The 27,257-nt window shown below is 51.2% G+C and overlaps 10 protein-coding genes across 10 annotated transcripts; 6 read left to right on the plus strand and 4 right to left on the minus strand.

Moving 5' to 3' along the window:
- Nucleotides 1-574: 574 nt before the first annotated feature.
- On the plus strand, nt 575-1,395 carry CGCA056_v005688 (uncharacterized protein; the record flags this gene model as incomplete). Its single annotated transcript, XM_037320939.1, has 2 exons — nt 575-631; nt 757-1,395. The coding sequence occupies 2 exons, from the start codon at nt 575-577 to the stop codon at nt 1,393-1,395; spliced, it is 696 nt and encodes a 231-aa protein (XP_037182216.1).
- Nucleotides 1,396-4,978: 3,583 nt separating this feature from the next.
- On the plus strand, nt 4,979-6,117 carry CGCA056_v005689 (putative uncharacterized oxidoreductase; the record flags this gene model as incomplete). Its single annotated transcript, XM_037320940.1, has 3 exons — nt 4,979-4,989; nt 5,038-5,278; nt 5,335-6,117. The coding sequence occupies 3 exons, from the start codon at nt 4,979-4,981 to the stop codon at nt 6,115-6,117; spliced, it is 1,035 nt and encodes a 344-aa protein (XP_037182217.1).
- A 584-nt stretch (nt 6,118-6,701) lies between these two features.
- Nucleotides 6,702-7,501, plus strand: eglD-9 (putative endo-beta-1,4-glucanase D; the record flags this gene model as incomplete). Its single annotated transcript, XM_037320941.1, has 2 exons — nt 6,702-6,767; nt 6,827-7,501. 2 exons carry the CDS (start codon nt 6,702-6,704, stop codon nt 7,499-7,501), a joined length of 741 nt encoding a protein of 246 aa, XP_037181212.1.
- A 184-nt stretch (nt 7,502-7,685) lies between these two features.
- Nucleotides 7,686-8,230, minus strand: CGCA056_v005691 (uncharacterized protein; the record flags this gene model as incomplete). The annotated part of the gene is made up of 2 exons (XM_037320942.1): nt 7,686-7,924; nt 7,996-8,230. The coding sequence occupies 2 exons, from the start codon at nt 8,228-8,230 to the stop codon at nt 7,686-7,688; spliced, it is 474 nt and encodes a 157-aa protein (XP_037181211.1).
- Nucleotides 8,231-11,877: 3,647 nt separating this feature from the next.
- On the plus strand, nt 11,878-12,309 carry CGCA056_v005692 (uncharacterized protein; the record flags this gene model as incomplete). The annotated part of the gene is made up of 1 exon (XM_037320943.1): nt 11,878-12,309. The coding sequence occupies one exon, from the start codon at nt 11,878-11,880 to the stop codon at nt 12,307-12,309; it is 432 nt and encodes a 143-aa protein (XP_037181214.1).
- Nucleotides 12,310-12,727: 418 nt separating this feature from the next.
- Nucleotides 12,728-13,764, minus strand: CGCA056_v005693 (putative oxidoreductase; the record flags this gene model as incomplete). The annotated part of the gene is made up of 3 exons (XM_037320944.1): nt 12,728-13,059; nt 13,124-13,636; nt 13,710-13,764. The coding sequence occupies 3 exons, from the start codon at nt 13,762-13,764 to the stop codon at nt 12,728-12,730; spliced, it is 900 nt and encodes a 299-aa protein (XP_037181213.1).
- Nucleotides 13,765-15,124: 1,360 nt separating this feature from the next.
- On the plus strand, nt 15,125-16,542 carry SRPK-1 (Serine/threonine-protein kinase SRPK; the record flags this gene model as incomplete). The annotated part of the gene is made up of 5 exons (XM_037320945.1): nt 15,125-15,345; nt 15,400-15,722; nt 15,782-16,089; nt 16,143-16,305; nt 16,358-16,542. 5 exons carry the CDS (start codon nt 15,125-15,127, stop codon nt 16,540-16,542), a joined length of 1,200 nt encoding a protein of 399 aa, XP_037181208.1.
- Nucleotides 16,543-16,886: 344 nt separating this feature from the next.
- CGCA056_v005695 (uncharacterized protein) lies at nt 16,887-20,746 on the minus strand (the record flags this gene model as incomplete). The annotated part of the gene is made up of 4 exons (XM_037320946.1): nt 16,887-16,937; nt 16,997-18,961; nt 19,014-20,557; nt 20,620-20,746. The coding sequence occupies 4 exons, from the start codon at nt 20,744-20,746 to the stop codon at nt 16,887-16,889; spliced, it is 3,687 nt and encodes a 1,228-aa protein (XP_037181207.1).
- A 1,432-nt stretch (nt 20,747-22,178) lies between these two features.
- SRPK-2 (Serine/threonine-protein kinase SRPK) lies at nt 22,179-23,631 on the plus strand (the record flags this gene model as incomplete). The annotated part of the gene is made up of 6 exons (XM_037320947.1): nt 22,179-22,345; nt 22,400-22,734; nt 22,790-22,993; nt 23,044-23,162; nt 23,220-23,385; nt 23,438-23,631. The coding sequence occupies 6 exons, from the start codon at nt 22,179-22,181 to the stop codon at nt 23,629-23,631; spliced, it is 1,185 nt and encodes a 394-aa protein (XP_037181210.1).
- Nucleotides 23,632-24,149: 518 nt separating this feature from the next.
- On the minus strand, nt 24,150-24,774 carry CGCA056_v005697 (uncharacterized protein; the record flags this gene model as incomplete). Its single annotated transcript, XM_037320948.1, has 2 exons — nt 24,150-24,315; nt 24,383-24,774. 2 exons carry the CDS (start codon nt 24,772-24,774, stop codon nt 24,150-24,152), a joined length of 558 nt encoding a protein of 185 aa, XP_037181209.1.
- Nucleotides 24,775-27,257: the final 2,483 nt, after the last annotated feature.

Here is a 27,257-nt window from a genome sequence, read left to right on the forward strand (position 1 = left end):
CCCAGAGGCCAGCGCTTCGCCTTACCAGGGTATCGGTACCACCCGGCTGATTCCCGCCCATCTCCGAAGAATCGGGGGATCAGGTCTGAGACAGCCCGGGCCCGGATAGCGCGCATGCGCCGGCCCAACCAACTCGAAACTGATGCCACTCTACCAACACAGAGTGTTACTTTATTTGATATCAGCGCTTAACTTGCTGGCTTTAAATCTAGAGATAGATGAAGACGTTGGTTGGGCCCGTATGATACACATGTCCAGGCCGGGAATTCTGGCCAACAACGGCTGTCTGGACTTATTTTAGTTTCTAAACTGCTTTGGCGTTTATTTTGGCCACAACTCGACAAGAGATCAATGAATGAAATTATTTAAGGTCGAACGCCCAGAGCCCCGGGTCAACGATTTCAGACACTGCAATCCTGCCTCGCCGAATCGTCTCTTCCTGGTGAAGTGACCTCACTGCGTTCTTACTATTTTTATTGTTTTTCGCATTCTCAATTTCCTCTGAGGCTCTGACTGCCATCTTAACCTTTTTTCCCCTGATATATTGTTCCCTGATACCGGGAAAGTTCTGAACATGGGCAACAAACAATCCACACAGCGGCGTAATACCGACAACACCAAGCAGCACCTGGTACGTGTGCGGCAAGAGTCTGGCGTGTTTATTTCCAACTATCAACAGTCTCTTATGCCAAATATTCTATGTCCGAGGTTGTAATTTTGGGTCACAATGACGGGTGCTAATTTTCCATCTCACAGCAATATCGCACTCCAAAAGGGCCTGTCCCAGCTGCGGCCATACCATTGAATCTGGAAGACGCACCTGCTCCAAATACACGAACAAGATCCCGATATCCCAGGGAATACCGGAACAATGAAGGTCAACGTGGGCAACCTCGCACACAGCCGATCGATAACTTCGAAACAGGCCCCGGTCGTGTGCAGGGTCCTGCAGGTCGACTACATGAATATCCCATCCCGCCACCGGACACTCAGTTCCGTTTTCGCTACGATGATCCATGTATGAACGCTCATCAAGTGGAGCGCCGTATTCATCGAAATGAGAGGGCAAACGTTTTTGGCCCAGCAGATGGCAGGCCAGGCAATGATCCGATGACGGTCAGAGCCGCTGTTCGTGTTGCGCAAGTCGACGGCAAGGACGAACTCGTTGAAGCTGGGGTGTTGGCGCATCCCCCAGGGAATCGCACGGGGTTTCAACGAGCTCCAATTGAGCCACTCGATCGTCAGGGCCGGCAAATATTGCAGCGCGAGATTGATGAGAAAGGAAGAACAAGAACATATCCTCCCCGCGGTTTAGATGCAGCTTTCGTTCAGGGAGTAGAGACGAATCACGAGAGAGTGCATCGCCCAACTTACCCTCAAATGAGACGCAGATGAGGTTTTGCTTGGGCTATGTCGGTTGCCCTGCTTGCCGGAGCCTGTCATTGTGGGAAATTGGTACAACAGCACTCGAATGTTTCAAATATTACAAAATTGCATTTGTTGTCCATCATCTTCTATCTGGGTATATTAAACGAGAGAGATCCTTGCTTTCGAAATGTGACATCCCCGGATGCCTAGGTCCCCAGGCTGTATCTGGCTTTGACGGCAACCTTTGATTATTCCAAGCATCGTCCCAATCCTTCTGAACTTCCTTTATTGGGCCGGCTTGCATAGGGAATGCTTCAAGGTCGTACTGTTGTTTGATCCCTTGTGCCTGCTGTAACCAGCCCTCACGACGACCATCAATCGACGTTGCTCTCGGATCGTAGCCCCAGATGTCATCCGAATTAGTTCTAGATAGAGTTGAAGGATACGTCAAGGTGTCTCGTTGAGTCTTCAAGGATCTTCCCCTCGACGACAGGCTATTTGCTGTTCGCGGCGCTCCAAATGACCAATAAAGTAACGTCCTTCCTCGTTTTCGAGCACCCTTGCGGCCCGTTCGTGGTCGGTTCGGTGAGAATTCTCGAATATCGAGCTTCCTTTGGATCAACAAGTTGATTGTTGGCAAACAAGCACAAATAAGTCCGATTGCTAGCTCCAGCGCTCTGTTTGTAGTCAGCAGTCTCCTCACACGTGATGCATCTAGACACGAGACCTACGTGGTGATGTCTAGCAGAACGAAACCCTCCGTTCTATCTGAAGGCTCAAGGAATAGAATGGACTTATAAAGACGAAAGATGGATACACCAGTAGCGATTCCTCCAGCACTTAGCAGAGCAACCACCTTGACCTTTGTCCAAAAAGGCAGCCGAAGAGAGAACGTCATAGCGAGAGGAAGCAGCAAGATGATGATGTCGGTAAAGACGCCCAAGCACATGTCGGATATAAATACCTTCCGCTGGTTCAAACAGTTTGCTGGTTTGATGTCGGAGTCCCACGTGGCAGAGACCGGTATGCAAACTAATATCTTCAACACCATTATCGGTATATAGCAGAACAAAAGCACGTATATAAAGGTGAAAACACCTCTAGATACCCTTTCGTAAACTGCGAATACTCGCGCTTCTAGGAGAAGAAGCGTGGCCTTCGTCAAGTAGGCTGCTGGGCAGTAGAGAATGGAGCCGATATAAAGCCACTGGCAATGGTTAGCCTCGAAGGGTATCGGGCAGGTTAGTTCCACAGATTTGTGACCTACTCGCAGGACCTCCTTGTATGCTTCTTTCGTTACTTCCCATTCGTGGTAGCCTTCTCCGTAGTGCGCCACTTTCGCAATCCATCAGCAGGTAATCACGCACAAGGCACGAAAGGCGCCACTTACTGACAAGCACAGTGCTGATATAGCACATCCACAGGCCCTGAAGACAATGTTATCAGAGGTGTTTCCCTTCGCGATGAGAGAGAAATCGTACATAAGCTGCTAAGCACGTCCCTGCGGAAGCGTTAGTGTCCATCACTTGATTTCAATTCTGGAGCGGTACTCACAATCTTCCATGTACCAATGAGTGTTGAGCGCCGTCTTGGAATAGCTTCGCAGACCGAACATGATTGTCGTCAATCCCGCCATCACAGCCAGACCGACCACCAGATTCGCTCTCCCAAGATCATCCGGCTGCGCAAAATTCGGTACCCGCCCCGGCGGAGGCGGAAATGCTCCCACCGGGCCAGCTTCTTGCGCCATGATGTCGCCCGCCCGAGTTCAGCTGTTTATCCAGAGTGGTGATGGTCATTGAAGAAAATAACAAGACAAGTGGAGTGGAGCGGGTTGCGTGGGGGGATGGGCAGACAGACTGCTATACTCTTGCCTGGGCAGAATAAGGTTCGAACGGATCGATCCCGGATGCTCTCGGGCTTACGTCGTAAGAGTCTTATTGCACAGAGGAACCTGGAGCACCCCGAACTATCAAACTTTTGGGGAAGATGCGAAGCAGATGTTTGTGGTCATACTACGCGACTCCTTGAATGGAATGCACAAATGATCACGTTGTTTACGCCCGGAGCTTGTTTCGCCAAGGTCAGTTCCGTCTAGCTATCCTTGATGAGCAACATCGGTCGAAGCTTGTATTTGGTTTGAAGGATTGAAACTTAGGTCAACCTGACTTGGAGGTGGGGAAACCGAGGGTCTTGCACGTGTCGGGGAGTCCATTTCATGCAACTTAAGACGACAGATTCCCTGTACAGACGAAAACGGATGAAGTATGCTTGAAGCACACAGTGAGGAAAGTTTGTCCGCCGTCAATCAGCGTGCATCAAATTTGGCCCGAAATTAGCAAACCGCTGGGGACACCTGGCCTGCTCGAATAATGGAATGTTCTACAAAGAATCGTTGAGAATCACCCTGGCTAGGAAACCGCAAAGTGTTTGAGATTGATCATAGCGCCGGCTTTTTGGCACTACTGTCGGCATCACTTGTCTCTGTTCTAATTGCCCCTTTCGCAGTGCATTGCTTGTTGCTCAGCCAATAACGCTCACCCGAGCTCGAGTAGGATAGGAGCTGGGGAGCGTACCCTCCTTACTCGCGAAGATGTTACTGTATTACTAACATTCAGATTCAATGAATGGAATCTGGTCGTTTAGCAAGGCTGCAGATATCATGCCAAAGGGCTTCTAGAAGCAAACACGTGCCTCGGCCCGTTCCATCAAACGTTGAAAGTCTTGGGATTCCACCCCGACAGCTGTAAACATGTTGTTCGGCGTCCGACCGCGTCTATTCACCCATATTGGATAAGAACTGCGGGGCCGAGACTCCCTGTTCATCACACCACGGTGTTTCAACCGTCTTTCCTGTTTCCTCTCTCTGGGGAATTTTCGGTCTGCACCGACTCTTATTTATGTACAGCCATGATAATTTCGAACATGGAGCTCGTGCCTTGCCCATATAAGCCCTGTTCAAGATCTGGCGTTTGCATGAACGGCTCCATGGATTAGGTCTTCTTTATGACCTTCAGTCGTGGGAAGTCCTAGTTGCCATGTCACTCCAGGAGGCTCCTGGTCCCTGGAAGTAGACTCGTCCATGTTGAGAGTCCCATGATCGGGACTAGAACCATTGATTGTTGATACCGAACGGCGTGTGATCTGCTTTTATCTTATGGTCAACACATGGAAACAACTCCCCAATACAGCCCGTGTAATTGTTTGGTACCTTGAGGTAAGTGATGAGGACCGCGGTAGGGACTGTTCGATATCTAATGCTAGTCCAAGTTGGGCGGCACTGAGCCAATCGGATCATAGCATAGGTAGCCTAAAGTGGGACTAGTCTCTACGCCAAGGACGATTCGGGCCCTCGGGCAAGAGGAATCCGAACGATGTTGGTGAGGGGAAACGGATATTTACAAGCCGCAACTTGAGGAATCCGACGCATGCTTGTTTTGTATAACTCACACGAGTTAAGGCCGTCAAAGAGGAGATCGGGCCATTCGCACAAGAACCTAGGTGTCGGACTTCATTCAGTCGAACGTTGACGACTCGGAAAACCCGTACAGTGCACCCTCCTCTGACCATCTTATTCCAGCGTAATTGCTGCTGTGAAACTACAACTAGCATGGAGGGACCGTAAGTTTTGATCCGGTAAAATTTCATTCATCTAACTGTTTGATTTAGACAATACGTATTGGTTACGGGTGCAACGGGCTTTATTGGAGCCCATGTTGTCGACGAACTCCTCCGACGGGGCGTCCGAGTGCGAGGCGCCACTCGGACTTTGGCGAAGGGTGAAGAAATGATCAAGTCACGACAGCAATATGCCGATAAACTAGATTTCATCGAGATCGGGGACTTCGAGAACACAAATGTGTTTGATGGGAAGATAGAGGGTATTGATGGTATCATCCACGTTGCCAGTGTGAGTTTACTTGTGTTGCAAGCTTGCGGTGGATGCTGACAGATATCATCCCAAAGCCCTTCACGTACGATGTCAAGGATAATGAGCGAGAGCTCATTCTACCAGCAAAAAATGGTGTACATGCGATCATGTCTGCGGCAGAGGCTCAACCAAACATCAAGCGGATCGTCATTACGTCATCTTTCGCTGCTGTGCTCAACTCCGACCGCAAGGCACCTCCTTACTTCGATTACACGAGTGATGACTGGAACCCATTAACTGAGGAAGGAGATTGCATCCCTGGAACAAGCCCAGTCATTGCGTACAGAGCAGCGAAGAAGTACGCTGAATTAGTCGCCTGGGACTGGATGCGGGCCACCGACGAAGGCAAATCTCGCCACTTCGACCTTGTGACACTGTGCCCCCCGATGACATTCGGGCCAGTCGTACATCCAGTCAGCGGGGTTTCGAAGCTGAACGAGTCAAATGCGATGCTTTGGAAAATTGCAAAGGGTGAAACCCCCCTTCCGGTGGCTAGAGTCCCATTCTGGATTGATGTTCGAGACCTTGCCGTGGCGCATGTCGAGGCGCTCTTACGACCCCAAGCAGGAGGAAAGCGATACCTCTTGGGAGCCAATGATCGTTTCTCGTACGGTTTGGCTGCGAAGATTATGGCTGACAACTTTGACTGGGCGAGAGGAACTGTTGCCGAGGAGGAGCAGGTGATTGACACGTCACACGGTCTGGAGAACAAAACTGCGGCAAAGGAGCTTGGTCTGGACTACCGGACGTTTGATCAGACAGTCATCGATCTCGTGACACAAGCCAGAAATATGGATATTGAAGACACGAGGTCATAAGCTTTGTATTCAGGCTTTGCCCAGGTCTCGATGAGACGAATTACCGACTTAGTCGACCAGATCACGGCCTCATATGGATTCCAGCCACCACCTTTCCGGTCATATCCAGCCGTGTCCCCCACAGTCACAAACTTGGTTGATGGTCGTCAAGTAATCCGCCTAAATACAATTTCTGCCAACCAGAACCGTCGTCGGTACTCAACTTCCGCTCTGACCAATCACATAAATGTCGATCTACCAGGCAATGTGTGAAGGAAAGTCAGCGTCGCTGTGAGATATATGATGTCGGCCCTTTCGGTTTGGCGGCAGTGTAGTCCCGTTATTTGCCTCCGAGGGCTTCCTCGCCAGGGCGTCTATGCGACTGGAGGCGGCATACTAGCGAATGGGCGCATCATTGTGGCCCTCAGAATAGAGAAATACCTATCGGAGTTTTGGACCTGGATTCCGATGAAAGGTTCGAACATGCCCTGAACCCCGAACTTCGATCTCTGTGGTGATATATATAAGACCAAGCTCTTCAGAGACACTTTCAATCGTTTTTCTCGTCATCATAGCAGGTATTTCTCCTGAATCAAACCCTCGTCATGAAGCTATCGTTCCTCTCTACGGTCACCCTTGCGGCACTTGCCCATGGTCACTGCATCTTCCAAGTAAGTCATGTGAAGGTATTTCCCGATCGTGGTGCCGTTACTCATCTTCCGCTTTACAGAAAATATCAGTAAACGGGAAGGAATATGGATCTCTCGCCGGTCTCCGCGCTCCGAACCAGAACAATCCGACGACAGATGTCAACTCTCAGGATATGATCTGCGGTAAAGTAGCCACCTCCTCTCAGGAGGTCATCTCGGTCGCTCCCGGAGACAAGATCGGTGCCTGGTGGCAGCATGTCATCGGCGGCGCCCAGTTTCCCGGAGACCCGGATAACCCGATTGCCGCATCTCACAAGGGCCCGATTACCGCCTGGCTGGCAAAGGTTTCCAGCGCTTCGTCCACCGGCATCACCGGTCTCAACTGGTTCAAGGTCGCTGAGGATAACCTTGACACCAGCTCTGGAAAATGGGCCGTTGACAAGATGATCAGCAACAATGGCTGGAGCTACTTCAACCTGCCTCAATGCATCGCCCCTGGGGAATACCTGTTGCGCGTTGAGCTGCTCGCTCTACACTCCGCCCACACCCAGAACGGCGCTCAATTCTACATCTCTTGCGCAAACATCAAGGTCACGGGATCTGGATCCTTGTCTCCGAGCTCGACTGTCAAGTTCCCGGGTGCGTATCAGCAAAGTGACCCGTCTATCTTCATCAACATCTATGGCACTGGTGGTGTCCCCAACAACGGAGGCAAGGCGTACACAGCACCTGGACCGAGACCAGTCACTTGCTGAGACTACACTGCATTCAATCGATAGGGTGCACGAGCTGCGGGTATCTTGATTGAGGATGGCTTCCATTTCTTAGTCCTAAGCCAGCCCTGCACTTATCCCAACTTCACTCAAAGCCTGCACCGAAACGTAGTTCCTGAATCAAGCAACCAGTCATACTTGATAAACTTCCGGCTCTGATGTGCCATTACACAACCCCGATGCTCACACGACCGTCTTCGACCATCACACGTAGATTTATGTTAATGCTCATGTCGGCGGTCTTGTTCGTCCCGTTGGTTCCCCCGCCACCCGGCCCGACATTGACGCCGGAAAAGTTCCCAGAGCCGACGTTGATGTTTGTCACCTCCGTAATTCTGTCTCCAATTTCAATGGTGTTCCCATCACCGATCGTATTGTTCCCGTCACCGATATCGAAGTCGTCGCCTAGGTGGCAAATTAGCACCTCAATTGAGTAAAAGTATTTGGAAACCTATGAATCAGAAACAGTTACCTACCAGTATCTATATCATTGCCTATACCCGCAAAGCCTACGCCGTTACCATCGCCTGTTCCGCCACAGCTGACAGAGCCGGAATTGCCGGTCTGGTTCCCGTTGACGCCTTGGCCCACTTGGCGCGGTGATACTGTTTGTTCTTCAGATAACAATGAACCAAGGTTGAACGGGAATGGAAGGGCAAGTGACGTTGCTGCCAGGAAGGCAACAAGAATGATCATGCTTTCTGCGACCATCCCGGAAGACAGAGATGATTACATCAGCCTATCATGCCCATGAAATCTGGACTCTTCCGCAGGTTAAAGGTACTGCGAGAAGACTGGCAACGTCCTCCGTAGATGGTAATAAAAGGAATGCAGACTGTGAGCCTTTCCGCCTCATCATTGCAGCATGCATTCGTGTCTTTTATGTTATTCTTGGCAGAAGCCAATTCTGAGGGCCGTCCAACTACCGAAAAGGCCCCTGATGACCATCAATAAGAACGATGTATGACAAGTTCGGCCGCCCTCTTTCCCGACAATTCGACAAGCTTGCGCTTCACCAAGAGGCTGCCAAGACCCGTTTATGATAGATTGAGCGCGGCAGATAATCGCTTTAACAGCTCATTTGACCGGCAAAAAGGTGGTGGCCAGTCGAAATCTCCTATTTGGAGTGTCTGTTAATCGGGCAGGCCGCTCTTGAACATGAAACGGGGAGGGTGCCATCTGGGAAGACGGCAGATTTCCAGACGGGCAGGACGGTAACGGTGGCATCGAAAGGCCACCAGCGTCCAGTTTCACCACACAGGTCGATGATTATCTTTCACAGAACAAACTACCGTCTATGTTAATGATTGGAGTATTGCTCACAATCTCTGTCGCATTCAAATTCGACTGGATGCATGAGTCTTGGCATTGTTCGATGGGGAGTGACCGCTGTGGGATGAACAGTGTGGCCAACACCACATTGAAGGGGGATCGGGTCAGAAGGTAAGATAAAGATGAAGAAGAAGAAGAAGAAGAAGAAAGGAAGAGAGGATTGCGACTGCGAACTTCGCCAACTATCCTTTTCCTGAATGCGCAGGCGAAGCTGTGGGTTAAAGGGGGAATTCCGAATTCCTGGTTTCGAAGGGAGTGCGCGGGCGCCGAACGAAGCCTCGACGGTGGGATGACACACGAGTTTCCACTGTATGATGCTCCTGAGGAACAACACTGCCCACCCACCTGGGCATGAATCATCAGGGATGAACTTCAGTCTTTTCAACCCGGCGGTGTAGGTATATGCTGGCCCGGTTCATTTGCAGGACGGTCACAAACATGCTCCCCCGCATGAAGTAGGCGAAGTCCTGCCGTTGGGGGTAGTCTCCTGTCATGGAAGAAAACACGGTGAAGCGCGACCCAGTTGAATGTGCATCAGGGTCCAAAACGATTGACCATCATACTCTTGGCCTGGTGGATCAACGAAATGGCTGTTTGAACTTCAAGCAAGATACTCGACTCGGGACTACCGCAGTAAGAAACAAATGTCTCTCCAGCTTGCACAGCTCAATCACGGTTGCAATGCGATAATTCAATGAGGGCAAGCAATACATCGTAGCCTAACCACTCCGCCACTATGTTGATTTTGCAGAAATATCTGCAAAGTGTAATAGAGTTATTATCAGCTCACAAATTCACGGCTTCCGATGGTTCAGAAGCACAAACAAAGCAAATGTCCAGTTTGTTTCCTCAAGATCTAGGCAAAGATGGCTTGAAATTCGTATTTGATCACTGGCACTCAAGCTTGATCCAAGTACTTCGATGGGCTGTTCGGTCGCGGCAGCCAATGAGCTCGTAAAGGGACATGCATGGGCTGTCAAAAACGGCGATCGTGTCAATCTCGATAGTAGGTGGGTTGTGAATGTGGATATCAATGATGGTTCAAAAAAAGAAACCTGCTCAACAGCCCGATTCGTGGAAACTAAACATAGCGTAAGGCATTAACTGGCATGAAGCTGGCTGGAGAGGAATGCAACCATCAGGGAAGTAGCAGTTCGTAAAAAAAAAATCAGAGAGAAGCCCCGGAAACATGGACGCGAGGGGCTTTGTTGTTCCGTCATCCATGTCTGGTTTCTGTTGAGTTGGCATGACAGATCATAGCAACAACAATGCCAGCAGGTCCTTGGACGAGAACCACGATGCAGACCTCGGTGAACACGCGCTTGGTGTGCTTCACAAACACGTTGGGTGGTCATAAAGAAGTGGATGTCATGATTGATGACATGATGAAAATCAACAACGATCGCAAAATTGCTCAATTTGCATTGCAGCCTTTGGGGAATAACATGAAGCACCCGTTAGCAAGCCCACCAGCCAATTAAATCTGTCCAGGCATTAGGATGGACCCATCCACAGTCTAAATATAGACTTAAAGCCTGTGCCATTTATTCGACACAGCGAATCCGCCTCGGCCGGGCATTCGTCCGAGGCCCCATTGAAAGAGCTCCCGTCGGAAGCGTCCCTTCATGCGGCCCTATGGGCGGCCCGGGCGCCACAACATGGGGAGAGGCCGCCCAACTGGTGGGATTTCCGAATTGCTTCATGTTTACCGTGAACAGAAGTCCGAGGTTGTGTTTATTGCCGTCGCATGTCCGACATGTTTCGACGGTTTCTTGCTTGCGCTGAGACCTTTTGCTGGCTATCGCGCCATAACCAAAAATCACTTCTACAACACCGCCATGAAGACTTTCTCCTTTTTTTCAATCGTGACAAGGCTGCAAGTGAGCAGGCATTTGGAAGCAACTCCGCATCGATTTTCAGATTCACATATTCCATGTTGTTTTACAGGGCTACAGGGCTGGTTTCGATGGCGGTGTGCGTATTTCCGGACCCAAGATCGCTAAGTTTTGAGTCAGGGATAGGGAGCCATGGTTATTCTGGTGCCCGTGAGGAGTGATCATGGCCGAACTCGGCTTCAGTATTGGATGATGGTCAACGGTGGGCTTGCAAGTGGACATCACGGAGAGCATGAGATGACTTTTTGCCGTTGCAACCGATACGAGTGTCCATTGTCCAATCCCCAGCCATTTCGCGAGGTTTGAGTCTAAAACAAGGGGGTGCAGCGAAGGGACTCGCTTAACACCAGAATACGTCGTCACTGCAATGCGCTGGCCTCCTTTGTGACCATCGTGTCTAGCGCGCGGTGGATGGAACCAGAAGAGTGAGTATGTAAGCGGCTTTGATACGGACATACGAGGGGACTCTGTCTTCCGGAATCATTCCGATTGAAAGTTGGCAGGTATAATTCACTTGATAATGCGGCGGAGGCAGTGTCATCTGATGGTTGAATGCGGGAGAGCCCTGAATTAGTGGAGAAAAACAACACTGACGTCTGTATTTATGGAATCTGGTGCAAGTTGCCCCCTACTTCTGGAGCTTAAACTTTCTGGGGCAGTGTTGGGATGAACACAAGGTGACAAGACGGCCCTTCGGCGCGCCTTCGACGTTGCTTCCTTGCATCGCTCAAAGGGTGCGATTTGAGCCTCTGTGGGTTTTGTTCCCTGTTTTAGTTTCCTCGACATAACGTTACAGAAGCTTTAGTGGCATATGACGTCGATATTCTCCTATTGCGGGGGACCGGTCCCTCCGAATACGAGTCAAGCATTGCTGGGCTCCACCGATCGTCGGGACTGATCGTCATTAACGAGTGAGGAGCAGTTGGGCTCCTCGTATTTGCAGACTTGCAGCCGAAGTCTGGAGAGATCGTGGCAACAATCCGAGTATATAAGACGTTTGAATTCATCGTCCAAGATTCTTTCTGGTCCTCATCCACAACACAACCAATCAATCACTCTCCTACAACTCAATAACTCTAATAAACCAACTCAACAACTCTCTTTACCAACCACCAAAAACCAACCATCAAAATGCAGTTCCTCACCATCCTCGCGTCTGCCGCCGTCGCCTCCGCTGCCGCTATCCAGCAGCGCGACGTTACCTTCAAGGTCTCTGAGTTCAGCGCCGGTTGCATCCCCCACAGCTCCCAGTGCTCCTACTCTTTCACCGTCATCCAGCCCGGCACCATGGAGACCACTGGTGTCAAGTGCTCCGGCCTCTTCCAGGCCCAGGGCACCAGCACCCTCCCCGACGTCAAGGAGGCCCCTTGCACCGACTCTTCCCGCACCTTCGACGTCGTCCGCTCCGCTGAGGGCCTGACCCTCACCGTCTCTCAGCCCGTCACCCCCAGCTCCAACCAGACTGGCTCCCACCTCATCCCCAACGACCAGCTCGTTGTCGCTACCCAGCCCAACGCCCAGGTCCAGTCCTACAACGGCCCCACTGCCTTCGACCTCGAGTAAGCGGTTCAACAACCAGCCGTCATCGACGCTTGACTCCGGTCATCTCAGACTTTTCATTCGACGATGGGCAACCCCTGACCTTGGCATTGCAATACCAAGCAAGCAGAACAATGCATGCATAGGTGGAAGACTGGCGCTTGCTCAGTCCAGGGCTGTACGACTCAATTTTGATAGACTTGTAACATAGAAAAATGCATTCGGATCCATTTGGCAAAAACTTTCCCTCGCTTCTCTCGTGATCTGATCTCCTCTTGATGTCAGAACTATTGGTTCGAGCCATAACACTCGATTTCACTTCCAGGGCTGAGTCGATATGACCAGACCTAATAAGTGGTCACTTTTGAGAACAACCATGAATTGTCATAGGAATACTAGCCCTTGGGGCCATCAATTTTGCGCGAACTAGTTGTCTTTACCTTTAGATCTGCTGACCCATAGCGCCGATGTCTTTGACTGCCTCGAGCTCAGGCAAAAAGCTCTCGAACTTTCCCTTGATCATCTTCCACGCCGTCGCGACTAAGGGCACTCGCAACGGAATCTTGTCCCCGCGGCTTGCGATACCATGAATGGCATCCGCAATGGCAGAGGGTTCAGCGCCCATGCCCATCTTGAGCCCTGCGTTGACGTATCGTTCAAGGGCTCGGGCAGGCATGTCGCTGGCCGCGTAGGCTGGATGGGGAGCGGTATGGGCCTTGCTGTGACCTTCAAAGTTAGTCTTGACTCCAGCAGGCTCCACGATACAGATGTTGACTGTGTTCCGAAATTAGCCCTGTGATCGAGTAACGAACATGAATGACAGGATTATTGGGCTCACTGTTCCAATCCGGATGCATCTCCCTGGCCACAGACTCAGACCAGCCCTCAACAGCCCATTTACTCGCATGATAGTAGGCGTGACCGGGAAGCCCAACCTGACCGGCCAAAGAGGAAATGTTGAAAATAACACCACCTCGGTGCTCCGGATGCTGGCGCATGACTCCGATAGCCCGGGTCGACACCCGTGCGGTGCCGAAAAACAGGGTCTCCATTTCCAAGTGGGTCTCCTCTTCGGTTGCCGACTCCGTATCGCCGGAAAGCGAGTACCCGGCGTTGTTCACCACGGCATCGAGGTGGAAGTCTTTCCCGAAGTGCTTGGCGGCCGACTCAAAGGCAGCATTGACGGATGTTGGCGATGTGACGTCCAAAGCAAGCTTGAGGATGTTGGGGTTGTCGTCGGAGAGATAAGACAGATCTGCAGGCTTGCGGGCCGTGGCGATCAACCGGTGGGAAGGTTTGCTGGCAATTAAGGTCGCCAAGGCTTTCCCAATACCGGACGAGCAACCAGTGACTACGCAAGAATAAGTCAATTTTTTCGACGGAGATTGGCGAAATGAGGCAGTCGCTAGAAGAAAAAAACATACTCAACCAAGTTGCATCGGCGGGCAAGTTGTATGGCTTGGTGTTGACGGGATTCATGACCAAGAATGGGGAGCGCCTAAAAGATAAGAGAATGTCTAATTTGTGTTGTATACGAATCGTTTAACATATCTTCACTGTGCGGCGAGCCAAGACTCTTTATATCTTTATTATTGTATCTTGTTTTACGCCGAATTCAGGCGCCGTAGCACCATAGGGCTTACTTCGGGAGACCGGCAGTCGGCGACTAGTGAGTTTGGCACTGACCCATATCCTTCGTTCAATGAAGACACCCGAGTGAGTCAACACGACCGGCAGCAATGCGGCGAGCCCAAAATGGCTGGCCGATGGTCGCATCTTCACGCTTATGTCTGTCAGCATGCCGCAAAAGAACCCCACACGCCGTAGTCCTGCTTACCTGGATTTGTCCTCTCGCACTCGGCTACCAGTTCAAGCCACACACCGGACGCGCCTTTGCATAGATCAAGCCACCAGAAAGCTGGATATCTTCTCAGGCGCCGATTGCTGGTTGTACGAATGTCTTTGACACGGCCAATGAAGGTCGCGTCAAGCCGCTCGATAGTCTTGATAACATCCATTGGTCAGTCGGCTCATCCAAAGGTGATGGTGGTTCCACCGCGGAAGGCTCATCAGCTGTACCTCATTCATATTACACCCGCCTCATGATGTTGCTTGATTTGCTGTGTGTGGCATTGATCACTGGATTCGGGGGAGCTACTTGATACACCCAGACTCACAATTGACAGATACTTAAGAATAAGCTGGTAGGGCTATTGGCCGAATGCCGAGAATGGCACGGCCTTCGTTGTTCCAATCATTAAAGGCAGATGATATTGAACTCTCTTTCAAAATATTCACTTCTGTCCTTACAACTCACGGTGCCGCTAGTAGTCATGCCCAAGACGATGCCTTGGCAAATGACTGGACTGAGAACGCGCTGAAATCACACATGGCCTGATCTTTAGTGATTTGGTTAAGAAGTGAGTAATCAGGGTGCTTTCCTCAGACGGTCCAGGCAAAGACTGAGCCTGAGTCAATCCTCCATTTTCTTCCACCACTACCACCTTTGCTGGCAGACATCTTCTCCACACATTTCGAGCCGACCAGATTGTGCGACTAGATATTACAGGGAAAACCAGACTTAAATGACAACTTCACTTGCTTGGTCTTGCGCCCTGAAATTCGTGTTGATTTTCGCGTCTTAATATCGCCAATTGACCTCACGACTGCGTGACTGGAACTTGCAGATGATAGTGTAGGGTCGTACAAAGACGCGCGCTCAGTGTTGTGGGGAAGAGCAGGGCGCACCACCACCGCGCCCGATGTGTCCACAAAATTCGCTCAACTACCCATCTCCAACTCCTGCCTTCACCGCCTACGCCGACGACCGAAGCAAGACATGGCGCCACGAGACGCATCGCCCCCAAGGCTACTACCTTATGCGGATCCCGAGGAAATTTACCCCGAGCATGTACGCTTGGAGGAGGAGACTTTCCCTTGGTACCATCCGGACAACTGGTACCCTGTAACAATCGGTCAGGTCTTTGAGTCGCGTTACCAAGTCTTGTTGAAGCTGGGGTTTGGTTCAGCGTCGACGTCATGGTTATGCCGCGATTTGAGGTATGCGTTTTTCGGCATCCTGTATTAGATGGTTCATACTGAGTGATTTTGCAGAGAACATGTCTACGTCACTCTCAAAGTCTTTGCGGTCGGCAATAGTCAAGCTGCAACCGAAGAGAAGGTGCTCCGCCATTTAAAATCTGTCAAATCCGACCATCCCGGAGCAAAATTAGTAAGACTTCTCAAGAACACTTTCAAAATCGCAGGCCAGAATGGTAGTCATATGTGTCTTGTTCTCGAAACTCTCGGTATATCCCTTGCCGACATTCGTGAGATGGCCGGCGGCAGGGTGCCTCCAACTCTTTTGAAAGGCTTGGTCCAAGGCGTATTACTCGGACTGGACTACCTGCACACTGCGGCAAATATCATCCACACAGGTATGTTTCTAATTTCGTGTCTTTGGAATTCTCGGAGCAATGATTAACAAAGATGTTAGATGTTCAAGACGGAAATATCATGTTGTCAATCAAGGACACGGATGTTCTTGATGCTCTCGTAGAAGATGAATGGGATTTGCCTAGCGCTCGAAAGATTATCAAAGATCGGGTGATTTATGCGTCGACGGGGCTGGAGATTCCAGACGAGCCCGGAGACCCCGTTATTGCGGATTTCGGAGATGCTCGGATAGATGAAGGCCCCTTTGAGTTCGAGGAGGAAGTAATGCCTGATGTCTATCGAGCCCCCGAAATAGTGTTGGGTGTGCCATGGAATGAAAAGATCGATATCTGGGCGCTAGGATTGTTGGTAAGTAGAAGTGACTGCGACTGAATCCAGAGCATGAGGTAACCCAGATACAGATATGGGACTTGCTTGAGGGTAAACTACTTTTCAAGACTAGACTGCGAGATCCAACGGTATCAAGGGCAGCGCACTTTGCGAGGATGATCTCTCTGCTCGGCCCTCCGCCGGAAGACCTCTTGGAGCGCGGTTCGGCTTGGAAAACTCTATTCGATGAAGACGGTATGTTTGAGACTCAGAGTATTGCCGACAATCTTTCTGACACAGTCCTCAGGGCGACTCATACTCGACGTTGAAGTTTCAGAAACCTCTCTTGAAGAGGAAGAGGGGATATTAGAAGGTGAAGAAAAGGCGAAATTTCTGGCATTCCTGCGGAAGATGTTGCAGTGGAAACCGGAGGACAGGCTCACAGCGCGTGATCTACTGGAAGACCCCTGGCTACGCGGGACTGCAGCGTGATGGCTACAGTGGATATCAGCCTCAATTTGAGAATAAAAAGCCATTGTAGGATGTTTTGAAATAACTTCATGCTTGAGGACCGTTCTGGGCACGTAAAATATGATGCAACCGAGAGGGGCTGTGCATAGACAACTCTGTCCTGCTTGGCGAATCGAAGGCGAAAAGATATGGTCCCACAGGAAAATATGAGCACACACATGGATTTCGCAGCCACCTAGTGTTGAAAAATCCCATCGAAGTTCAAAACGAACATTGACTCGTCTTCCAAACAAACACTAAGACTCAAGAACCGACCAACAAGGTAGTACATTTTTGCCTACTAGGCCTCCTGCGGAACACTCATCTCACACATAGTAAAAGCACTCAATCTCTCTTAAAATAAGAACGGCAGATCTCTAGAGCCCGGAATGTTAGCATTTCATCGAGAGGATATGGAGAGGTCAATGTAACTTACGTTCGGGACGGTGCTCTTCACTTCGCACCATGGCTTCATTGGATTCTTCTCATCTTTCTCGAGATTCTCAATGCTCCAGAATTCTGGCTTGCCATTACTGTTCGCCCACAACGTGATATTATGGTGTTCTTCTTTTCTGAATTCGATTCTCAGCTCGTTGCCTTGGTCATCCGTCAAAGTTTGCGAACTCGGTAGAGATCTGAATTTGCCACCGTCGCTGTGCTGCTCACTTTCCAAAACGGTCTTTTTGCCATCCTTGGTCTCGGAGATTGTGATGTTCGCCATGTGCACGTCGTCATTCTTATGTACATTACCCCGGATTTCTTGGCTGATATGGACAGTACGTTTGAGCGGCTCATCTGTATTTGAGGGTGGAGGGCTTGATGATGGTGCTGTGGAGCTTGGTCCTGGGGTTTTGGTGGCAGATGATTTGCTCGTGGCGACTGCCGTGTTACCGGAGGAAATAGAACCTGACCCCTTCGCCGATTGAGAACTGGTAAAAGTAATACTGGTGGAGGTCTTCCCCGAGGAATTGGATATCCCCTTTGATGCGGATGCTGAAGCGGATCCTCCATCACCTGATGCAGATGGTCCATTACCGGCAGCCTGAGGAACAGGGCAGGAGCCACCTCCGTCGTCGCGAGCCGCAACCGTCTCGTCTTCTTGATAACACCAAGACGACTCAAAAATTATCTTGTCGTAATACTCCCAGAACACTTTGATGGTAGGGCCTCGATTAACCCCATCAACCTTGTGCGCAGGATGGTATTGGAAGAAGGCAAGACCTGCAGAAGACTCCGGCTGCCAATAATCCATGACTCTTTGTCCTTCCTGCAAAGGCCTAGGCACACCTGGCCAGTATAAAGGACCTTTAACGTAAGCCTGGACCATAATCTTATCTCGAGGAAATCCGAGGCCAACAATGAAGTTTTTCCATCGTTCAACTGCAGACGGGTGCCGCACCAAAGCATCTCTGACAGGATCCTCACGCATTGGAGATAAAATTCCAGTCTGGGGAGTGAAAATAATGATTTGCAGTGTGTCTTCTTGCATGTTGTCGAAAATATGCGTTTGTTCCTTCAGCTGGTCAATACCCCTATGTTTTGCGTCTCCCTCTTTCAAAAACATCTCCACACCTTTGTGGAATTCTTCATTGAGGTCGAGTCCTGGATAATTGTAGGGGTTTGCGAAGTTTGGGACCTCCCAGTTGTGACTCACGTATATTCCTCGTTTGGTGATAATCATCAGAATACTGCAACCCCATAGTGGACCGCTCCCACCGACGATTCCTCTGTCAGCCCATTCACTGACTCGCATCGTGGACACTCCGTACGGCCCCAATCGCGAGGTTATACCGTCGGGATATCTGTGGTATTGCTCCTCTGCCCCGTCGCAGTAGTTCTTGATCTGGCGGAACATTCGCAAGCGCCAGGCGGCTTCACCGGCGGGCCAGGTTGTCACGTATGGTCTGTCATTTATGGGGATATCGTTGCCCGCTGCATCTTTTTTGACATCTTTAACCCAGATTCCATCAGGGTGGTTAAGTAGTTCATCGTCATCGGGAGGGTTCCAATCGACATAGTTGATTACTCTCTTTGATAGACCGGACTGCGTCTCAGTAGACGAAAGCACACAATCCCCGCAGTTGGACTCTGGGCTGCAGAAAAATTCAGAGGGTGTGGCACTAGCTGTAGAGATTGTTGTAGTGGTTGTGGTTTGCACCGTTTTACTGCAGACGACCGTTGGCTGACAGGTGAACGTGAAACATGATGTGCTGAAGCTCGTAGACTTGTCGATAGTAGTGACTGGTCTAGCGACACAGCTTTGGCCGCAGTTGGGATATAATGTGGTAGAAGCAGTACAAGACGATTCTGAAGAGGTGCTTGTGGGGGTCTCCGAGGGCTTCGGATCGTCAGGATCGCTTGGGTCACCCTTCCGGGGCTCCTTAGGAGGTATAGGCGGTGGCTGGGAAACACGGTCAGAAGCAGCACATCAGGTCCCTGGAGAGAAGGCTTACCGTGGCCCACGGAAACCCCATCGGGCCTGGAAGCTTGAGCTGAGGCATGTTGCAACCGAGAAACGGAATGAGACATTGAGGATGGCAAATCGGCCCTATGCAGCCCCAGACGGGTACGATCCAAGGAAAGATGATGCCACCGTCGGAAGAGGAGGTGGTGACTTCTGAGGAAGTCCACGTAACTTTGGTTGTTGAGTCCACGCCTGGCGGCTGCGTTGTCGTAGCGGTCATGAAGAGGACGGTGTAGGAGTTGTCTGAGCTGGTGGAAGTCGTGGAGCTGACACCGCTTGTCGCGCTGCCACCTGGCTGAGGTGTTGTTGATCGGGCGAGCGACGATGTGCTGGACACCCGACTGCTCCCAGATGAAGGAGAGGTGGAAGACTGATTGTCCTTGTTTGCGGTTGTTGAAAATTCATCGTCATTCTTTCTGTCAGTTGACGAGTTGCTGTCTTTTTGCTTGCTCGTAGATTTGCTTCTATCGTCCTCCCGCGCTGTAGAGGTGCCGTCGCTAGTCCTTTCAGTTGAAGAAGAGGCATTTTCTCTCCTGGTGGTAGACGCTTCGTCAACATCCTTTCCAGCGGTGAAAGAATCTGGTCCATCCCTCTTGGTAGTATGGCTTTTGCTGGCATCCTTGGTTGATGTGGTGTGAGTTTCGTCTCCAATTGTGGACTTGGGGCTAGTTTCGATGGTGGACGACAGACCTCCTCGAGGAGTGTCGTCGCCTAAAGAGGTGATGGAAGACTCTGCTACACTGCCTTTTGTCGAGGCCGTGTTTCTTACAGAAGAAGCGGCTCCGCTGCCGCCTACCGTACCAGAAGACTGGACAATGTCATGTGTTCTGCTCGTATCGACAGGTCTGGTGGTAGAAGAACCTGTGGCAATGAAAGGTGTAGGGCTTGTAACTGATGAGGGTGGCAGGACAACACTGGGACTTTCACTATGCCTCGTTGCATCCGAATGAGATGTGTTGGTGCGTCCTGGCTCGCCCACGGACAGAGACCTGTGAGTTTGAGAGGGATGGAAGGTAGAATTGAGTCCCTGAGAACACTGAGTTGGGAAAGCAAAGCCAGTTCCAGTTGAAGAGTAGCTCTGGTCGGTCTCAACAATCGTGCTCGAGAGGACGCTGATTTCTCCAGAATGACTGCTTTGCGGCAACGTATCATTTGAACTGGGGATGGGGGCCGTAGACTTAGACGAATATCCTGAAAAGTTGGACTTGGTAGATGTATTGGTGAATGGGCCTCGGAAACTAGATTGCAGACTAGTCGCACTATTCAAGGTAGCACTGGTACTGGTGTTCGCTCCAGGGACAGCTTGACTTGACGAGTTCAATGTGAGTACCGAGGAAGCAGGGACATCTTGAGAAGTGATTGAAGGCGTGACATCGCCAAGGCTTCTGGAGAATGTGACGAGAACGTATGTTGTCAGGAAGCTCGTAATAATTTGTCCATCCTGGAGTTCAGAGGTTGAAACAAACACCACAGTCTCATTGCTGGTGATAGTGGAAGCGGGGCTGTTGTTGATGTCTCGTTTGTTCTTGTTGCCTGATGGTAGATGGGTTAGTAATTGTCGTATCACTTTTGATCATCACAAGAGACTCTCTCACCTTCAAGGCCAGCATGACAAACGTCCAGAAGAGCAGCACAGGCAACCAAAGATATGAAGAAGCATCGAGTTGTCGGCCTTGGTAACCCCATTCTACCAGGGTAGCTTCGGAAGCACAGTACGGTCATATCGAAGGCCAAGATGAGAGGTCTGTGATTACAAGACGAAGTGAAAGAGGGGTCAAATTGAGGTTGTGAGTTTTCCCAGTAACGACGTTCGATTGAGCACGGCAAATAAGTGAGACACAGGTTGCTAACATTCAGGATCACAGCCTTCATATTTCAACAGTATCTCCTCTTCTAACGGCGAAGATATTATCAAGCCGCGAGACGCGCAAACTAATCTTCTTTGTTCCGAACGTTTATCATATGTGCCGAAGAGTTGCTGTCAGGAGGCATGATTATGGCGGCACAGCCTGAACCTGCAGGAATGGCCCGCAAGGGGTCATTTGTATCTGCGCTGGTGAGTCCCCAAAAGCCATGCAGTCCCAGGTTTTGATTTGCAACTGTTCCCAAGGTAAATGGTCCCGATGCCCAAAGTTGTGCTGCTTGTTCGTGTTCAATGCCGTGAGACAGTTTGCACAGGTAGCCTCGCTTGTTCTACAGAGTTGACTTGCCAGCAAGCCAGCAAGAGCCTCAACTATCCGACGTCGACTATACTGTTTTGAGAGCTGACCCATGCTATCTTTGGAGAATCTGTAGGTTCTATTGCCTCCTTGCCGATGCGGCATCAATGACGCGAAGACGCAGGGTTCGTTTCATGGCTATCGGCGTTGCACAAGCTGCAATGCCGTACAACATACCCTGAGGCTCCATGAAATGGATGCCCGCGTATGAGAATCAAATATAAGAAAAGCTCCAAGACTATTGCCGGATCGCGTTGTTGCAATCCTTTGTACCAACTGTGGCAGTATGCGTGCCCTAAGGCCGCCGACTGCGCCCGTGACTTTCCGTATGAGCTGAAGAGTTATTGTGGCCAGTCACATATTATTAAGACTAGAAAACAAAACAACCCGCTCCCTGCAAAGCTTCAGTCCGGATTCTATAAGACTTCAGTGCAGATTTTATCAAAATTCTGACCAGGCAATTCTCCTAACGAGTTTTAGCGTGACTGCAGACAGCCTCAATGCAGGCCCCAGGGTCGTACAGCAGATTCGTGATCTTATGAGTAGTGTTTTGGAAGGCGGGAGATACTAAAATGGAAGTAATTCCACCGCATGTTTGTTTTGGACCATCAAGGTTTGTCTTTAATTCGTGCTTTTACAGGAATTCGGAACACCTGGAAATCCACCCGAGTTCATCCATGAGTGGAAAACTGTGTTGAATCCATAGAGGTGACGAAGAGATCCACCCTTGGGAACAAAGGTTATCTGACCTGCTGACAGCTGCTTTCTTTCAACCTGTTTTCATGTATGCACACGACATTTTCACCGGACCCCCTTGCTTAACGCCCCCAACAGCAGTATTCACCAAGCACAAAACCATCTCCATGAGACATTTACTACAATCCTTTCAGGCAGGGGCGAGGCGCCTGGGTGCCAGGCTCGTCTGGTCCGCCAACATGTTCCAGGTGCCGCGCCCTATTGACGAAGAAGACCTGGCGGGGTATCGTCCAGGGGGCTACCACCCCGTCCGAATCGGCGACCATTTTAAACATGGCAAGTACAAAGTGCTGAACAAGCTGGGATACGGGGGCTATTCAACCGTTTGGCTTTCCCGGAATAACGAGTGAGTAACATGCGACTTGAGCATTGTACCTTATCCAAACTCACGGGTCGTCAGGACCGAGAGCCACGTTGCACTGAAAGTCCTCGCCGCACACACGTCCAAAGTCGGACTAGACATCAACGAGCTGGATATCCTCCTGAATGTGACCTCGAAATCTGCGACAAATCCAGGGACAGCCCATGTCCTGGGTCTCCTCGACCACTTTGAGCACCGCGGACCTAATGGAGACCATCTCTGTCTTGTGTCCAAGCCCATGGGCCCGAATACGTCGGTGTTCAGAACTTTGTTCCCGAAAGCGATGATTCCGGTGCCCACTATGAAGAGGGTTTCAAAGCGGCTTCTTCTTGCACTTTCCTATCTTCATGATGAATGCCAGGTCATACACACAGGTTGGTCCTTGATCCCAGCGCTATTCAGGTCATTCCTAACTTGCCTCCGTTGAAGACATCAAGCCAGCAAACATCTTGATAGAAAGCCCCGGGATCAACGAGCTGTTTGAGAAGGCGCCTTCAGAAGTATTCGTGTCGTCTGATGTGTCTCTTCCTCCACCAGATGCCTTCTATATAGGTTCGCATGAGTTTTGTGCAGGAGATGAGGACATCACAGAGTCGAGCGAGCTTTCAGTACGACTGGCAGACTTCGGTACCTGTAGGTTTCACTGTAGCATACGCCATAGGGATACCGCTGACACGGAGTAGCCAGCTGGTTTGACGATCACTTGACAGAGTGGATCCAACCCGCCATGCTTCGGGCTCCGGAAGTAACACTCGGGGCTGATTGGGATCACAAAGTAGACATATGGAACTTGGGGCTTGTGGTAAGTCATTTTCCTTCGACAGTTTGAGTGAACAACCGTATTCACATTTCTACTTAGATATGGGAACTCACCCAAGGGGCCGTTCTGTTCGACGGGAGCTGGACGCCTCAGGATCTGTACACAGGCGAGGCCCAGCTGGCGCAGATGACATCCCTTCTGGGAGCTCTCCCCAAGTCCTTGCTGTCTCGGTCGAGGGAATGCGATCGGTATTTTGCCAGCGACGGTCAGTTTACAATTGGAAGAAGAAAACATCTACGGAGCTAACTGCGCGCTAGGTAACCTTTTGAAGCCCTCAACATTCGGCTCTCTGTGCCTAAACGACATGTGCAAAAACAGGCTGAACTGCAACATTTCAGACTCTGACCGTGCAGACTTCTTGGATTTCACCATGGCGATGATAAGACTTGATCCAGCCGAGAGGCCGGATGCGAAGACGTTACTGGGACACAAGTGGATTCAAGAGTCGTGAGAATAATGTGGGTGGGAGTATCAGAAACGTCGCCTCCCGACGTTAAACACAACACGCCAAGTTCTCTCGGCCGAGGTTGCCGTGACCATGGATTCTTCCCCGGCCTCGGCTACCCAGCTCGGACCGTCAGCTGGTATGCTCCGCGACCCAGGATCCTGTGCCGATCCCCCGACTTCGTCACATTCCTTCATCGCAGACAGCAAAGATCCGCACAAACCACCTGAAAATCAGTTCGCCAACCACCCAAACCCCCCTCAAAGCTTTGATAAGAGCAAACTCATACATTAATATTATCCAAAAACGCTGCTGCTATGTAACGTCTATCCGCCTTTTTTGTGTTCATGTACTCCATTAAACCAGGCCCATCCGTAGGCTCTGGAACCATGCAATGCTATGCCCCAAGGAATGACGAGCAAGCGAAATGGCGATCATCAGAAATCGTTCAAGCATATCGCCGGAAAGCGCAAACTCCTGCGCTCGGCCCTCTTTCTTCTCCAACAACAAGACACACATCCACCTTACGCGACGGCGGAGATCTCGGTGATGGGCGTTGGCAGCGTGATCTTGTCGCACTTGATCTCGCGCCTCGAGTAGACCTCGCCAATGGTCCAGTTCAGGTTCTGCCAGCTCGTCTCCTCGCACGAGAGATCAGCGACGGCGCCGCCCTTTGCGGTATACCGAGCCCTGCCACAACCATTCCAGTCAGCCTCCATCATTCTTGTCCACGGGGCCACATGTGAGAGAAACTTACGGGTACTTCGGGTCGTCGTTGCACGTCCAGCTCTGGTTCAGCGCCAGCGCGCCGTCGGGGCGGCTGAAGGTGAAAGAGGTCGTGGCGCTCTCGCCGTCGGGGGCCTTGCAGTCGTAGACCATCTCGCCGTAGAAGAAGTCGTTGAGGCGGCTGCTCGCGGCGGAGCAGGAGACGGTGTAGTCGAGCACCGGGTTGGAGACGTTGAAGCTGACGTAGCCCCACGAGTTCTGGTGCGCGGGCGTCGTGAAGATGTAGCTGGCATGGAAGTCGAAGTCGGTGAGCGTCCACTCGGAGAGCTTGCCGGACTTTTGGCCGCATGTCGGCTCGTCGCGGGGGGCGATGGGAGAGGCGAGCGCGGGGGCGAGGAAGAGGAGCGTGGAGAGGAGCTGCATTGTGGCGGTGGTGATGTTGAGGTTGAGATTGAGGATTAGATTAGGTGGGATTGGTAAGGATGAGATGGGCTCAAGGAGTTGCGATGAACTGTTGCTCTGTGGTGATAATGCAAGATGCTGCTGGATGAGATGCAGTGATCGGACGGGGAGCACGTCCAGCTTAAATAAACCTCAGCAACCAACCCATCAAGGGTCGCGTGTGTGAGGAAAAAGATCGTCGAATGTTTGTTGGTTGGCTCCATGCCTGCCTGTCAACCTCAACCCAGCCATCCATCCGCATTAAAGTCGGTAAAGCCGGAGGACACAAAATGTTCGAGAGAATGACGTCGCACGGGTTGCCTTGCTCTCGTATTCCCCCTCAAAGGAGAATCCTACCGCACATCACTTTTTTTTTCTCCTTTGCATTTTAGCCGCATTCCACCCGGCACCCATCCCCCTCACAAACGCAGACCGCGGATCGCAGCCGTTGCTAGCCAAGCGGGCTGCGGTAGAAACAAAAAGAGGGGGGATGCCATATACTGCATAGTACACGAACCACATAAACACTAAAAAAACAGCCTCACTGGAAATGCCCGATTCCGGGGAGCGCGAAAAGTATGCGATGCAGGCCCGTAGCGGAGCCCGGTGTGCCATTATTAGCAGGCGTTGTTTCTGCCGTCATGCGACCCTCTGCGAGCTAAAAAGATTAAGTCTAAACGGTGACTGGCTGCGGATGGGAAGGGCTGCCGATCTCTGGGCTCGTGTTGGCAGCGGAACCTAGCTCTGCGATGCGCATTAACGGTTGCACACACAGCCTGTCGAATGCAGCCACGATCTCCCCTGGCGGTGCAGAAGACTCTTGAGCCCGTTGGGTTGGCGCACGGTTAGGGACGGGTGGCTGGATTTATTGGTGGTTGGGTTAGGACGGCATCTTTCAGGGTCCTGGCTTGTTCGAATTGCCGGATGGAATAGGGATGGAATGTTTCTGTGTTTCTCCGTTACATCGTGTTACATCGTTCGATTTCTTTACGAGGTGGGATAGATTGAAAAGGCGCCTGTATTGATTCACGCGCTCGTCAAAACACACGATCAATACGGGCGTTTCTTCCCTAGATTACTGCAAGGAGCGACTGAATTCGTCTCGACGTGCATGTCCGAGTTCCTCACTGTTGAAGCTGGAGCCCCACGGCCGAAGGTTGATGCCATCGCTCCACTGAGGGGAACCGCTGCGGCCGGCGCCTGTCATGCTCGTCATGCCACCCCGGCGGGCCGATCGAGCGAAGCGGAGCCCTGGGTGAGATCTTTTTGTCCCGCGAACAAAGGACGAGTCCAGCCACTCCCGCGGGAATACGATGTCCGGCTCACTGATCTGTTTTCGCCTCTTTGGTAGCGTAGGGAACGTTACAACAGTTGGCGGCTGTGCCTGATTCCACGTTCTCACCGACTTGGAGATCTTTCACCGACTCCAAATGGCTCCGGCGCGCGCTCGGCCGAGTGAACATGGCTGATGTCATGCTGTGTAGCGCGAGAGGACGGTCTATCGATTTCGTGAACGGGGGCGACAGGATCTGACCGCCGGGAACGTAGGGCTTGTGATCGGTGGATATTTTTGGGCAGCTGAATGTGAGCGGTCTGCAGCTAACCCCGAGTAATGGATTTTGGCGGGTTGTATTGGTTCAATGGACTGGTCGCATCGTAGGCAAACGGGCCGAGCGGTGGAATGCGGACACGATGGCGGGGTAGTTGGCGTGAGGAGCTTCATGAACCCGAGAGAAACCTTTTGATTTCTGAGCATATCGCATTCAGGAACCCTAGAGGCATGTAGCGAGCATTTCAAGCTGACATTGAGCCCGAAGACCGGCCTGCATTCGCTGGGTAGAAGATTAGGGAACACGGCCTTTCCAGACAGATCAGCGCCTAAGACGTGAATCCGTCGGCGACAAAAGATGATTAACCAGCCATACTCGTGATATCTCGACGAAGAGTTGGCCCCCATTTCAATGAAGACTGCGAGTAGGGAGATGAAGAGGATGCAGACGAAGAGCAGTCATTTCTTCAATGTGAGTGACACCAGCAACAAGTTGCAACTGAGGCGCGTGGCTGAGCCCCCAATCCCGAACGGACCCGACCCCTCCACTGCAGAATCCGGCGGAAGCGGCGAGAAGACACGAGCCTATGAAGAAGCGTCCATCGCCCACGCCCGGCGCCCGAGTCACGGAGCCGGCACATGGGCCCAGCCTCCCCTCCCGACAGGCCCAGAAACCTCCGGATCCTGCCGCGATGGATGAGATAAGATAGAGGTCATCATGAGGGGCAGCGGGAGCCAAGGTGTGGCAGATTGAAGATCGTGGCCCCTCCCTTTGGACCTCGAGAGATTTAGGATTCAGACGTGCTGAGGCTGCAAATCTATTGCGGTTGTCGTTAGGTCAATTGTCGAAACTCTGCTCGTCTGTAATATCCTCGGGATTTCAACAGATGGTGGAAAACCATTTCCTCAATCCACG

Source organism: Colletotrichum aenigma (assembly GCF_013390185.1).
Source record: "Colletotrichum aenigma strain Cg56 chromosome Unknown KSG_Cg56_contig03, whole genome shotgun sequence".
Taxonomy (NCBI): Eukaryota; Fungi; Ascomycota; class Sordariomycetes; order Glomerellales; family Glomerellaceae; genus Colletotrichum; species Colletotrichum aenigma.